We start from the raw sequence: 15,618 nt of genomic DNA on the forward strand, positions 1-15,618 counted from the left end.
CCATACCTCTCCGTTATGATGCCAACTCCTTGCCTCCACCCAACCACATGCAGCCCACTCAGCGCAGAGTTTGCTGTTAAGTTCTTCTAGAGAGGCTCAGAGATGCAAGAAGGGGTGAAGAGGGTAAAATCTGACCCAGCCTGAGCCTTCCTTTCCCAAAGCCATTTAAGATAACCAGCTGAGAGAGACTGCCACAACTTGGGAGCTAAAGAGGTGGCTGTAATTCATCCAGCCTTCAAATGGATTACAGCAACTTGACTTACCTAAATGCAAAGCTCTCAGAATTCTCTCAGAATTTGGGAACTCCCTAGTGAGAAAAAATGCTACAACAGCGCAGGCTATTAAGACAAGCTACAGCACTGCACATGCCTGTCCACCTGGGGAAAGAATGAAAGACCAAAACCAGGGCTTGACGATTATCAAATCACTTAAGGGCAGCACTGGAAGAAACCAAGGTTCTATGATGTGTGCTACATGCTATGAAAAAAGGTACCACTATAGGGAAAAAATGAGAAGCAGATAGAGCTTGGACACATGCCTACCTTTTCTTGTCTTCAGTACTAACTGAAAACAAAATTCCACTGAGATATTCATCAAGAAATGCTAGAGGCTGTGACTGCAAAATATTTCCTCAATCCGAAATATGTCCTCGATATAAAATAATCTGTTGGCTGGGGAATTTTAGTAACTCCAGCCATTTACAGCTTATTCATATCCTTTGTGGGAGTTCTATCAATGCAACTGCATAAGTTCCTTGGAGATTAAGGCATTTCTCTTGATACACTAAAACATGCAGTATTCTCTATACTGGAAGATCTCATCGCTATTTTTTATGATACAGAAGACACATTTAATCCAAGCAACCTATCTAACAAAGAAATGTGCATATAAGATCAAGACAGGTAGCACTGTACTAGGAATGCTGCAGTATGCCAAGTGCAGTGCAGTATTTGGCCTATTTTCACTACTGGGCACACTGCACAGACAGATCCATTTTCTAATTGTGATAATACAAGGACTGAAGACTACGTCTGCAGACGCTCAGCTACATTCTTCTTGCTTTTCTTTCTTTATTCTAAGTGAGGCAAATGTCTAATATTGCTGCTTGTAGCTACCCAAACACGTCTATAAATCCAGTCTTTGGAAGAAATGACACAGCTTGATTCCCTTAATAAATGGAAATATGATAGGAATCCATTTCACCTGTGCAGAAGAGAATTTATTGGCTAGATACTACCACTGAGAAGCATTTCAGGAACTGTGCAAGGAACAGCACAGGGAGAAATAAAGGCAGTCTACCACGCACAGTCTTGGAACAGGGCCTCAAGAAACCAGAGGGAAATTCCTTGTTCTTTTGCAGACTTCAAAAGTGCTATTAAGCTAACTGCTTGAACTTGATCTTAACCTCAGATGACTATCCACAGAATGGCAAACAGTAACTTTTTGTATATATTGACCTCTCTAGAAAGAGGGGAAAAAGCAACCTCTTGATATACGCGGTGTGAATGGATACCCTGTAGTAGCAGCACAGGCAAAACCCATGATGTTCTGACTAAATGGTCAGAATTCTTTGAAGTATTTCTTTATATCAGCTAAATATTTATTTTTGAAATACAATCTTCAAAAGATTTTGAGAGTAAAATAAGGATTGCACATTTGATCAATAATCACTGAGTTTAATACAAGGGACTTCCACAACATTTGCGAGATGTTTTGTCTAGTGAAGCAAGATGAAAAATAAATACACTAATAATTTCCCTGGAAAACTAAATGACATGTTCCTGCATAAAACCCAGATTAAAAAAAACAGGAATGAAGAAAGGATTTAAAGTTTATTTAACAAGATCAAATAAAATATAATCAACCCTAGATAACATAACTAAGGTTAACAAGGGCAATGTGACTTCAGGGTCTATTTGGTATACTAAGAAAACAAAGGTCTTGAAAGGAAGAGTAATAGCTGTCTCTACTGAAGAAAGTTTATTTAGACTGCTTTCTTTTATCTTGTTTTTCCAGAAGTTTGTACCCTTCTCCCAGGGTCCCCATCAGCTGAACATTTTCTTTAATAAGTAAAGTATTCCAGTGCTTGTGTTTAAATGTGAATCATATTACTTTGAAATGACTAAAAGAAAGGACAACAGGAGAAATAAATCATGAGCTGCAACTAGAAAGGACAAGTGGAACACGAAGAGGAAGCAAAATCCCTGCTATGCCTTGCACATGCCTTGCCCAGCACAGCTCTGCTTTATATTAGCCACTATACTAGTAGCCCCCCAGACTAAGGGGGAAATGGTATTTAGAGGTTAGAGCTCCACCAGCCTCATTTCTCTGCTGGGATCCAAACATGAAAACACGCACTGTAAATGCTAATCTGCAGGCGCGGAAGCCTCAGTAGTTCCACTGCACCCAGGCACAGATCCAGAAGGGAAATAAAAATGCCTTAATATTCCCTGTAGAAACAGCTTTAATTCAGACAGGTTTTTTTGGGGAAAAAATGGCAAAAAGCATTATCTCATTAGCTTATGTTGGCTCATTTTCATTTAGTAATTACTGCTAATTACCTTGAAAGGAAGTTTGAAAATAAAACATTTTTCTTAATTTTTCCTGGTTATACTTGACCTTTTTTTTTTTTTTTTTAATAGACTGTAAAAGAAACTATAGTTACTATAAATATCCACAGTTTCCAAATTGAGTTTCTGCCTTTGGCAAATTGCTAAAATATTTCTAGATGCTCACTTGATCTGTGCTTTCTCTATAAAATTTCTTAACAAAACATTTGCATACAGTATTGAAATGCAGTTTTTAATAAAGAATTACATATAAAAGATACTATGAACAGCAAATATACACAAAATCACTTAAAACTGTTTACTGCAGTGCAGCTCTTCTCAGATATGGTTATTACCTAATTTAACCTATTTTAGCCAAGCTCAGAAGTTGATAATTGGGGGCAAAAAAATGTACCAGTTATTTATCATGTGAAGACAACTTTCCACCATGCTTCTTAGCTCAGTTGGAATATTGATTCAGTATTAATTCACAGGAAACAGTGCTTGTACTTGGGTCAGCAAAAGCATTTGCTGCAGCACTTGGTTTTTCCAGTGAATTAGCATCAAACAATCTAGTCATTGAGCCTCACAAAATATACAGCATATCCTTATGAAAGCTGTCAAGAAACTAGCAAGTGTGTTAAAAGGTTTTTTTATTATTATTAATGTCTGGCTAAAGGTTGAAAGCATGATTTCAATTCTGAAATTATGGAAAAAACACATCCAAATAAAGAGCCAAGAAGCAAGATGACAGACATCTATCAGCATAAACACAAAACCAAAGAGAATTTGAGTTCAACCACATCTTCTGATCTAAGAAAAGTTCACGGTACCTAATCCATTTAATCAAGTTGAGAAAACTGTTTCATACCATTCTTCAAGTTCAACCATCAACAGAGGTACAAGATTAGTTATTTATTCTACTGCTGAAAGATGAATAGATTAAAAATATTTCTCCTCCATGTCAGGGATGACACACACATCCAATTTATTCACAAAGAAACAAACCCTAAAATATTTATTTAAAATTTTTTAAAATACACCCGTATATTTGAAATACGAGGTCATCTGTGGGACATAAAATGAACAGAAGTTAAAGGAAAATGAGATATGGGAAACCTAAGTTGCCTTTTCCACTGTAACAAAGTTACTCCTAGAAACTTCTAAGATGACCATCTTTTCAACAAGTGTTTCATATTTCAAATCAATTACAATGTACAAATTTCAACCCAGTAACACTAACTAATTTATAGACAGTCTTACTAATAGTTACAAAATTCTTACTAAGATGTGGGCATCTTCAGTCTGCTCTTGAATGGTCTGCAGAGCCTTTGACAGATCCTCGTCATCTTCCTGAAGACTAAACTCATCATCTGCTGGAACCTAAATGACGTGATTTAAAGTAAGAGAATCAATATTTTATAAATCTTTCTTTCGGAGTGTAAGTGCTTTCATTCCCAATCTCATTCACATTAAAAATATTGTGCCCTATTTCAATACATTTTCAGTTGTTTAAATATTAATTATACATAAGCTGGAATAGAAATAGCTGCATCTTTTTTAAAAGTATTGATGTTGAAATGAAAGGGATAAATAAACTGACACTAAATTTCTTCTTGAAAAGTAAAGATTACTCATCATCACACTTAACAAAAGGAGATTTATGCCACTCCTCCCTCACATTAACTAAGTAAAACAGAAGAATGAAACAGGCATACCACAGATATCACATAAGATAACTGATTTAGTCAATTACCTCTTCATACTGATAATCATCTTTACAGTAGTCTGTTATTGTAATTTCTGCAGGTTTTGTTAAGTCTTAAACAGCTGGTGCACAGGATCTGTTCGAATTTCAAAAACCGTAAAAGAACCATCTGTTATGACCACACTCATCCTTGTTCTTTACACTGCCAAACTCTCAAGGCTTCCACCTGCCTTTAGATGGACACATACAACTCCAACAAAAATTACATCAGTGCACAGAGTCAAACTTGTCCTAGTAGATTTAGTCACTATTAAGACTAGCCCAGTCAAACCACCAAAAGCAGAACTCAATATTATTCTGAATTAAACAGTGACTAAATTCTGCTCTCACTTATCCAATCATTGGTTTTCACAAGGGTCTTACAGCACTGACACTTGATGCTTCTAAGTACAAGTATCTCGGTGCTCTCAGAGAAAGGCAGTTTTGATCAAATGCAGACGAGTTCCAAAATGAGCATCTAAAATAAAACATTGAATACTAGCCCGTTTACTGAAGCTGACGCTAGTGCCTTATATAATAATCACAACACATCTACAATACAAACGCAAGTGAACTTCGAAACTATAAAAATCCATTGCAAATTACAGTTCTTCCAAATGCTTTAGTCAAACTTCTCATTAAAATAACAAATGGTGTAAAACAAAACCAAAATAAACATCTCATCCACTAGCATCACAGCCCGTGAAAGTGTAACTAAAATGTTTTTAGTAAGAAGCGCTGTTGACTGTTTCCCTAGGAAATCAGTTAGCCTATAAATGACCCATGTAAATAAACTAGAAATTAACTTCTGAAGAAAAGAAAAGCTGGCAATTCAGTACTTCACACACATCAATTTTAAACCGTAGCTTCTTTACATAACAGGAGATGAAATGAAGAGGCAAAAAAATGCATGATTTTCCAGCTTAACATCATTTCCCAAGTCTGAATTCTTCTTTAAAAAAAAAAAAAAAAAAAAAAAAAAACAGCATCATGGCATCAAAGGTATCAGTTGAATTGTAAGCACCTAGAAGGCTGGCAGGTGAAGGTCACATCTGAAAAAGGATACCCATCTTTCTTTGGTTTTCAGAGAGCTAAGTATTGATGTAATAGTCAAAGAGATGCCATTTTCTCTTGTGAACAACAAAAAATAGTGGAGTCACTGCATGAATAAAAGCCTCCTTTTCAGTAATCAAGACAAAGCACATGTGCTTACCTCCAACTGCACAATTACACAACATGCTTACTATAAAAATTGTCTGCATAAATAGGAAAAGGGCATGAATGTTTCTTAAAAATTTCCTATCTAGGCTTAAGTACATAAAAGTTAATGCCTGTAACAGATATGCCCCCAAATTTTATTCCCTAATTACTACATCGCAGGCCACAGATGTGGAACACATGACTTGAATTCAAGTCACAGCCTCTCTGCATCTCAAATGTCTCTCAACTGATTCTCAAGTGTTTAATTCTAAAACCAAAGCTATGCAGAAACTCAACTTCAAAAAAAGTCTCCTATGTTTTCTTTTCTTTCACAAGGAGAAGAAAATAAATGTAATCATCTGGGGGCTTCTGTTAACAGGCCTAAAACTGTTTTCTATTGCAGCAGAAGAAAGCTAGATTAAGAACTTCACCTTTAACAGGAAGGCAAAGAAAGCGTGCTGTTCAACGAGCACACCTTTTTTCTCAGCATGGTACTCTAGGACCACATGTGGGTCCATCAAGATGAGCAAAAAGAAGTGAGATGAAAATCGCTCACGTTTAGACATGACACTTAGGAGCTGATCCAAGAAAACTCAAGATAAGTTAAGGATTTTGGCATCAGGCTGGTTTGCAATTGCCTGCTTGCTGCCCAGTACGATAGGAACATCAGGGGCCTCACACCAGTGACTGACCACATCCCAGTGAAACAACTCCAAATTCCTGGACTTTATTCCTTCAACACAGAGGGAGAAAGTTCCTCTGAACTGCTAATTACATTAAAAAAAAAAAAAAAAAGGAATAAAGGCATGAGTGCAAAGCAGAAGTTTTCCTCTGTTGTTCTAAAAAGCAAGAGAAGAGCAGCAACCTGGAAGTTGAGATAAAGACACAGTAATGCTGACTAGTTAGGGTAATATTCTAAAACATCCGTTTTTTAATACGGCATGCAATCATTTACCAGATTACAACACCTTTTAAAAGAATAGTCATCTTCCCATAGTGTGAATACCTGGGTACATCATTTTTGTATGAAGTCAGGCATTATTTCCATATTTATGGAAATATATATGGGGCAATTTTATGTACAAACTAAATAATCCGCACGCTCTCCTGGAATCCCTAAGTCCTCTTCATTATTTCACAGTACAGTATTTATCAACTAAAGACTTGCTTAAATAAAGTACATTTAAATAGAACATTGTACCCAGCAATTTTTCCACACCATGTTTTCTGATTTGATCAGAGACTATTTTTCTAAGGCTATGTTTTGTACAGGCTACAAATGATTCTTCCCCCTCACCTCCATCTTGATTATCTTTTTATCCCCATGTACCAAACCTTCCAACGCAGACAGAAACGCTGAATCTACAGGCAGCACACCCTTGACAAGCAAAACACTTGGAAACTTCATTTTCTTCCTGAATTTTCTATCAACCCTGCTATCTTTGTGATCTGCTATAGACTTAAGCTAACATGTCATTACAAATGCTGTGCACATAAGACTGAAATTTTAAGTTAAAAATCCCGTTCTCAAAAAAACATATCCAGGTGCACAATAAAACAGAAGAATTAAGTTTTAAAACTTGTGTTTTCCTAGCAAACGCTGTGTTTTGTTAAACACCCATATGATGCAGGGCTTTTCTCAGCACACCACACAGCCTGGAAACAGTGCATTTCCAGGAAGTTAGAAATTGAGGCACAAGCTCACAAAGGCCAATCTTCCACTCAATTTATTGCTTTTTTTCCTTTTTAATTGGCTTTTATCTTAATTATTGTAAGGCAAGAAAACTGAGTTACTAGTACTGCCAGACTAACTCGTAGCCACTGCCTATTTAGCCTCTAAACCAAATCTGGCAAAATTTCCTTCATTTGGCAGCTCACACCTAAGACAGCCACAACAGACCCATGCTGACCCAGCAACAAAACTAAAATTTGTGTGACTTGACCAAAATTTACATTTAAATGCTACAAACACCTAACAATGTGCCACGACTTGATCCTGAGAAGAACTCAAAGCGTTACTTTTTTTCTTTAAGAGCCTCAGAAAATAAAATTATTCCTGGTTTACTGTGTTATGAACTTTTAACTTGATCATACAGCAGTAAAAAAAAAAAAAACACAACACTGTGGACACCTGGGCAGGTACCATGCAGCAGCCATTTCCAGCACCTCTTCCAGCAGCGTGGTGGGGCTGTGAGTCCTCCTTACAAGCTCTGTGTGGATATTTTGTGTTTACTCACCAACAAACCCAAGGGAGGATTTAATTTCAGAACTTTAAGTCGTTTTTAGCCTGTCCTAACGCGGGGAGATAGAGGTCTGGTAAAGAAACCCAGTCAGGGATTTTTACCACCACCACTGAAAACAAACATCTTGGTGAAGCAGCCAGACCCTCCTGTCCCTCTAGGCAAACAAACACCTCTTTGTATTCACCCTTTACATCCTCCGAAGGCAACACCCTATAAAACGTGGTAGTTTTGCTGGTTTTGTTTTGTTGTTTTGATTTTTTTTTTTTCCACGAAACTCGGTGAAAGACCTCGGCACGCCGCGGGCCGGTCCCCGCGCCCTGCCCGAGCCGCCCCCAGCCCCACTACCGCGGCAGGGGCGCTGAGGGGACCGCGGGGACCCCGGGACACCCTCAGCCCCACCGGGGGCCACGATGGGAGCCCCCCGGAGGGAGGAGGAAGGAAGAAGGATACTCTGCAGGCAGAAGGACGCCTCAGAGACCGCCGGCTCCTCCATGGCCGCTGACCGTTGCCAGGGCGGCGGACGCCTCCCTTCTCGCGAGAGGCGCCGCACGCCGGGGCAGGGGGGCGGTTTCACTCATTTTGGGTTAATTTACTGTTCCTGAAGCTTTCTGGCACCCTGTGCCCCCCGAGGATTTTAGGGCGACGCCAGGCTTCCCGCGCACCCCTCCGCGACGGACCGCTGAGGAGACCCGCGCGAGGGCGGGAAACCTCGTGACGGGTCTGGTCTGTCAGGAAATGCTCCTTCTCCTTAGCTGGGAGAAAAACCTGCTTTAGTCCACTAAAAAAAAAGGACTAATTTCTTCTTCATGGGAAACATTTGTCACTGCCATAGGTGTTCGGAGGGTCACAGTGCACATGAGCTCAACTCTGTGGGACCGGTTGCTTAAATGAAGGTTTTTTTTTCCAGTGTGCTCCTCTTTAACTGAGAGCACACACAGGAGTTTTCCCTGGCAAAAGCTTGGAAAAGAAGCATGCCCTATCCTACATATATTTAATAAGATTACGTGTTCGGGTTTTCAGTTGTTTGAGGTGGGGTTGTAGAAGTTGAAGTACTGATCTGTCACCTTCTCTGTTTTTAAAATTGTTTTGGCAGTCCCACTCCTGAATTCCCCTTATGCTGCTGTGAATTACACACAATACGAATCCAGTGCTTGAATTCATACATAGTAACTGAAAATAAAAGTGCCAATAGTTTGGTCTGAAAGGAGAGGTACTGGTATTACTTGCAAACTCTAAACAATTAAAAATGAAACACAGCTTGAAGAAGATCAGAAAAGATAGAAATGAATAAAATTGAATTTTGTGGTTCAATCTATTCTTTAGCTAGAGAAAAAATACATATATACGATCCTGGAAGATGGCATATAATTTGTGAAACTATTCATTTGGCATTCTCTTCCTAGAGATCATCACACAGGATTGCCTTTCTTCTGCCATTGTAGACAGACATACATGAGAAGTGATGGGTACTTGAACACTGTCATACTCTACAAACTGTAATAAAAGAGCCATGTTTTGGCACAATGCTGTCACAGCACCAACTAAGGCAACATGGCCTGTTGTATCCCTTCATAAATTCTTGTTGGCTACTTTTCCACAGGGGAGTTCGGTACCTACCAGGGTTTGAACTCATCTGGGCTCAAGAGATGGAGGTTCAAGTTTTCCACTACATGGGAAGCTGCTGCGACCAGAACAGCATTTTTCATGGATCCAAACCAAAACAGTAGTTCTGAACTGTAGCAAAGTATCTCAAAGAAAAGCAAAGAATAAGTAGAAGTGGCGTCATAAAGAGCAACACCTTGGAGTTGATATTTCCAGAACTGTGGGATTAAAAAAAGTAATAGTCATTCAAAGGGATTCGAATGAAGGCCGCATACTTAGAGAAGATGCCAATTGCAGCACACATCAAAGTGTGGCTGTACTTGTGTCATACAGAGAAGCACAGCTGATTAATAACATAAGCTAATTCCACTCTGCTCTCAGCAGCAGGTGTGCTCTTAGCCTGACAGAGCTGAGTAAAGTGCCAAGCAGTTCCCTTCTTTACTCTTTAGTTTCATCACCCTCTGCAGTCCTACCTTCTCTCTGCAAATTTTTCACTAGATTTGTCTATCTCACTAAAATATGTAAATTTATAGTACCCCCAATTCAAATCAACTGGTAAAAACTTAAAAGGGGCTCAGTGTAGTACTTCAAGAAAAGATTAAGGCTGGAAAACAATTAATAGTGAAGGCCAAAAGGATCTCAGTCCTTTTGGTTTATTAAAGGAACGATTAAGCAGCTTGATCAAAGTACAGGGGGAAGAAGTTTAAGAAAGGCTAAGCTAAGATATAAACATAACCAACCATCAAGAATTGAATCAATATAAATTACAACTAGAAGAGCAAGTTTTTGATAGGGAGAATAAATAACCACTTGACTGCTTTCCAAGTATAATGGAAACTTGCAGGAGGCTTTTAGTAACGACAGAGTTCTTCATAGAAGTTATGCTCTGCATTCAGGCACCTGATTCACCCAGCTTTATAGCCCCGTAACCATCTGAGTTATAAATGATTATCTTCTCCCAAATAGCACTAACCAATGTCGTTACTCTGTCCCATAACTTCTCATGAGAAAGACATGGAAGCAGCATCTGCTGTCGCTTTAGCATTTCATTAGACAGACTGCTTACTTTCCTCACGCAGCCAAGACCACACACCGTAGCTGTATCAGCCAGACAAGTTACATTATTTGAAGAGATCAATCACGGGTAACCTGGAACACTCCAGAAATATTGCATCTGCTTCCAAGCCTAAAGGGATAGATATTCTTCCACTGCCTGAAGGAGCGCGAGACACTGCTCTCATTCAGAGCAAAATATCCCCTCCTATGGAATCCAACAGTCAGAACTGTAGTCAGTTTGCTAAGCTGAGTTACAAAACAACATCATCTGTCCGAGCTACTTCCACTGACTTTCAGGCCCTTGCAGAAATGCATCCAAAAGATCAGTCTGCATGCTTCATCACAACAGACAAGTCAAAGAATTACCTGGCCCACTGACTTCCACATGCAGATTGCTCTACAGTACAGCTTTTGGGGAGAAAGAACAACAGAGTACCATGAATTTGCCTTTCTGAACAAGCACTGCATGGCTGGAACATTACACGAATGTGACAGTGACAGCAAAGAGGCCATGAGGCAGCATGGGACCACAGCTAGGAGTTGGGATGAGTCAGTGAACACCTTGTTCCAACTTCTGCTGTGCTGTCTGGCTTCCAGTTAGGCAACTGACATCAGATGTATTTTCTCTTTATCACCATCTGGCAGCTGCTTGTACAACAACAACACTCAGAATTTGGCTAGCAGTTATCTTAAGAATCACATCAAGGATACTTGATACCATAGAAGTTTCAAAAGGGTGTGAATATTGCATGCAATAAAAGTTTCTCAGAAAGCATCATTACTTTTATCATGCTGTGAAAGTTCAATTTCCCAAAAATCCAAGGAGCAGGACTTTCTTCCTTGAAGTGATATATGCTGAAGTTCAGTTTAATAGAGAGAAATTATAGTAACTGATTAGTACCAAAAAAAGTCTCAAGAATTAATACTTAAATATTTAGATCGAATTTGTTGAAGTCAAGTACAGTGCACCTGGAAAAGGCAGTGCAGTCTTGTAGCTGTAGCATCAGGTCTTCATATTTCTGAATGTCAAATTAGCAAAGCTATGGGGCCATTGTAACCTTAAATGCAAGAGAAATGCAAGATTTAAGACATGGAGCCGAATTTGCAATAAATTATTCTATGACAACACAAATCAACATAAGTTCCCTATTGTACTTCCTGCTGTGCATCATTGCCTCTTTCCTACCCCCATTTCTGGTGGCTCACATCCTCATAATTTACAGCAGCTGAAAACTAATCCAGAAGGAAAAGAGGTGGGTTTAGGTTATTTTGTTTGTTGGTTTTTGAATGTCAGGAAGAGCAGATCTAAGATGCAAGAGATTTAGCAGTCAGAGTTAAGCTGAAGTTAAATGTAGTATTATTTTGTCTCTACAGAAGAATATTCAATGTTTAAGCTTCTACTACATTTACAGATATCTCTAGAGATTAGGTCTAAGATCCTTGTAGGAGAGAAGGGCTTGAGTTGAAGTCAAAACCAAGAACTCCAGTTTCCAAATGTATCAGCAGTTCTGCCAGTATTCTTCTAAACATTTCATTAAAGTCATAATTAGCATTGGCTGGAATACTACTCATGCTATTCGATCACCTGAACCAAAAGCTATTTTTCTTTGAATTTCTGAAGTTCAGTCTGGTTTCAATTTCACACCGCTTTTTTTTTTTTTTTTATGTGCAAGAGTGCAAGACAATCCTCTGCTCAAAAAACAATACGAGTGCAAACAGAAGTATGAAGATGCTTGACTCCACCTGCGCAGAAGTTTGGCAATGAACAGTTGGGCATTTTGTCAACAGTAGAGTGACATAGGTAGTGTGATCACATCACAGGTTTTACATGACAGTACTGGGAAGTGCAGGTTTTCTAGTGCAGACAGTGCAAATGAAACGTATACATTAGTGTGCGGGCTAGACTGTATAATAAAAGTTATTCTATCTGTGCTGACGCTGCTGTTTCCAAGATCTACTGCCTTCACATCTTCTGTGGTTGTTCCCTTTGAAAATTCTCAGGAGCATTGGACAGATGGTACATTTTGGCTCTCCATGTACTGAATTGAATGTATTTCTGTATCACAGACAAGAATAAACTGTACTAAGAGACAAGAGTTGACAGTCTCTTTATTTTAGAAATGTAAGTGACCCATGTTCTCTCTAAGCTCTAGTTTTATGAGCACAGAGTTATTTATCCAGCTTACAGGAACTAATGATCATCTGTTCCCCATAATTAGAGGCTTTCCTTATATTTTCTTCTGCTCTTTGAAACAATGTTTAGTTGGCACGCTTTTTGAGTTTGGGTAACTTGGACCACAAAGCAGCTAATCTACTCCTACAACAACCTAAAGAAACATTTAACTGCACGTGACAGTTGTAAGACTGAAAACCACCATCCTTAACACAAAAGCACAGAAAACAAGCCACGCTGTCCTAATCTGTACTTAGTAATAGAGACATCATCTTGTTAGAAAATGAATAAACCAGAGGACAAGCAACAGAAAAGATTACTTTGTTTTACCATCCTTCCAAATAATCTACTCCTTGTTACCCAGGTAATACATTTTCCCTTCACAAGTCTCAGTCTCATACTGATTAGCACATGCCAAGAATCGCTTCAGCTCATTTCCTGCTCCCCTTCTTTACATGCTTAATTTGCCTTTTTTTTTTTTTCCAGTAAGAAAGTATGCACACATCAAGACCCAACACAGCTAAGTTTTCCGTCTGTCAGCTTAAAAATAGACAGCAATGAATATATCTAGCAAAAAACTTTTTTTTTTTTTTTTAACTGCAGGGCGCTTCAACAAAATCATTTCAGATTTTCCCCTGCCCCAGTCCTCATCTGTATCCTAATCAGCTCAGCACAGAAGACTTGACTTCCTTTCACCCCGCTGCTTTCCTTACTTGGACTCACAGCTTCCTTTTTGCTTCGGTTTTCCCCATTCTGACCAACCTCCTTGGAAGTCCGACCTCCTCCATTTACATTTTTATGTTTGACAATCTTTGGGTGTTTGTTTCCTCAATGCATTATCTTTTCAGAGATACACCAAGAAGATACTGTGTATTCCTATTCCAAGAACACAGCCAGGAATTTTTAACTGGTCAGAGAAAGGTCACCAGATTTGATATAAGACAGGCAATGACTATCAGGTGCATTGTGGCCAAAAGCAACATTTGCTACCAGAGAATTTAGCCAAGCCTTCAGCAGCTGCTTAAATCCAGTTGTATTAGTTGAGACTGAGCATGGAATTTTAATTTCCCCTGTACTGTTTTGTTTGTTCTTAGTGCAGTGCAATTTTCTCACATACAGGATGTGAAGATATAAATAATTAGAAGTCAAATCATCAACCTCTAATCTGTCTTAGCTCGCTGAGAGCAGCAGTGTATGCATGCTTCCATATATTCATATAATGGTGACTACAGTCATTACCTCTACCTCATTTGCTTCCTATATTAAAAAATATTTTTATGGAATTGTTGCTGAAAGTATATCCTCTGTCCAAAATAGTGTATGTTGTTTTTTTTTAATGTCTTATGTACAACACATTACAACTTATGATGTAGATGAAGTATTTTGTGGTTTTCATTTTCGTATCTTTGATGGAAGACAGTAAAATATTGACACCCTATACTTAAATGTCAAATCTTTGCTTTGTGGTTTTTGTAATATTTCATTTAAACACTGAAGCATCAAAAAATTGCAACCTGAAAATGCTATGTTTAAGTTCTTGGCTTTTACCTTCATGTTGTTTTCAGCACAGCCATAGCTTTTGCTATCAAACCATTTGCTTGCTTTGGTAAGAACAAGTGTTCTAACTCAGCTTATCTTGAACAACTCAATCTCAGGCACCCTGCATTGCGTTTGGAGGTATCCAAACTGGTTTAAAGTGTGCTAGCTCCCATGCTAGAAGCTTAACTTAATATAAACTCCGCTTAATATAATTCATGCTTTCTCTTATTATACAAATATGTCCCTGTAAGTTAAAGCCAAATCCCCAACGTAGCATGAAGCGAGTCCCAGTAGGTTTCAGGCACCTGAAACCAAGAGGAAAACTCTAGGCTTTCACTAACGACACCTTAAAACTGACTTTGCAACTTTGCACCCTGAGAAGAGGAATTGCGGCGCCCAGAAGAAGTTTACTCTATGAGCCCCCACTACACTGTCCACTCCCTGCAGTCTGCGATAAGGTACCCAAGTCCTCAAGGAGGATGTCATTTCAGATAGTACTCTTTAGTGCTGTTTTTTGACCAGATGAGACAGCTCTTTGCTCTGTGTTGATTACTAAACTACCATCCTGAGGCATCTGTCCAAAACATGTATTTACAAGGCTGTTCTGAGGGCTGCTGAATCTTTGCCACTGGTCAGGAATACAGAAAAATGTAGCCTTACTTTTAACAGTAGTTTTTTTACACTAGTAGTAAAGATGATATAGCTATTTAAGGACTATAAGATCTCTCTTTAAATTGAGAAAGATTTTGAACAAATACCTCACCATAATGGCACTTCTCTGACTCTTCAAAATATACAGCTGGTTCAGAAGATAAGAATCAGAATGCACTCAACTAAATTTACCTCTAATAAAGTTTCAACAAGAATGTCTATTACTGCATTGCAATAGAAGTTAATTCACAGGCCAGCGTGACCATGCCTACCCACCTTTGCTGTTACAGAAGATCCACAGTTCCCTTTGCTGCAATTTGTAGAGTTGGTCACTCTTGAAAAGAAATGGTCCTATTCAGAGATGATTATTCAGGGCAGCATTGCCTTCTCCCAGGAGCAGAGTCGTAATTCAAACATAATTCAAATACACCACACTGGTGTAGTTCCTTAGAGTCCATTCCATATGATGGTGGAAAATCTGAAACAAAACATAGCAAACTCAAAGTTGGCTGAATAGACTATATATATATCCATTATGACACTTCCATCATAGATGTCAAATTCTCACTCTACACACACACACACACATATATATATATTAAAGCAGAAGGAAATATTGTGGTTTTCACAAGCTATGGCCTACAAATCATTTTTGAACATATGACAAGTGACCACAGTTGTAAGTTCCACTCTTTATCGAAGAGAAGACTGCTTGCTTTAAGGAACACAACTTTGTGGACAAAAAATGTCTCTACACATGGAGCTGGTTCTCAGTGAGCTGAAGTTGTCACAGGAATACAAACCTAGTGCATGGGAAGCAATCCTGGCCCTGCAGGCAAGGTGCCCACCCACGTGCCC

At 38.8% G+C, this 15,618-nt stretch overlaps 1 protein-coding gene across 7 annotated transcripts in view; it reads right to left on the reverse strand.

Moving 5' to 3' along the window:
- Positions 1 to 15,618, reverse strand: part of SPAG16 (sperm associated antigen 16) — a 395,938-nt gene that overhangs the window by 374,398 nt on the left and 5,922 nt on the right. For 2 of the 7 annotated variants that reach the window (XM_038182152.2, XM_038182151.2), the window contains exons 1-3: positions 8,190 to 8,410; positions 4,306 to 4,352; positions 3,834 to 3,932 (exon numbers count right to left, since the gene is read on the reverse strand). In XM_038182152.2, the coding sequence (XP_038038080.1) occupies positions 3,834 to 3,932; positions 4,306 to 4,352; positions 8,190 to 8,232 (189 nt within the window). In that variant the 5' untranslated portion in view covers positions 8,233 to 8,410. Of the gene's footprint in view, positions 1 to 3,833; positions 3,933 to 4,305; positions 4,353 to 8,189; positions 8,419 to 15,036; positions 15,239 to 15,618 lie in introns of those variants that run through there. The other 5 variants (XM_038182154.2, XM_038182153.2, XM_038182150.2 and 2 more) reach the window with 4 other exon arrangements.

The sequence above is a fragment of the Anas platyrhynchos genome, chromosome 7 (genome assembly GCF_047663525.1).
Source record: "Anas platyrhynchos isolate ZD024472 breed Pekin duck chromosome 7, IASCAAS_PekinDuck_T2T, whole genome shotgun sequence".
NCBI lineage: Eukaryota > Metazoa > Chordata > Aves > Anseriformes > Anatidae > Anas > Anas platyrhynchos.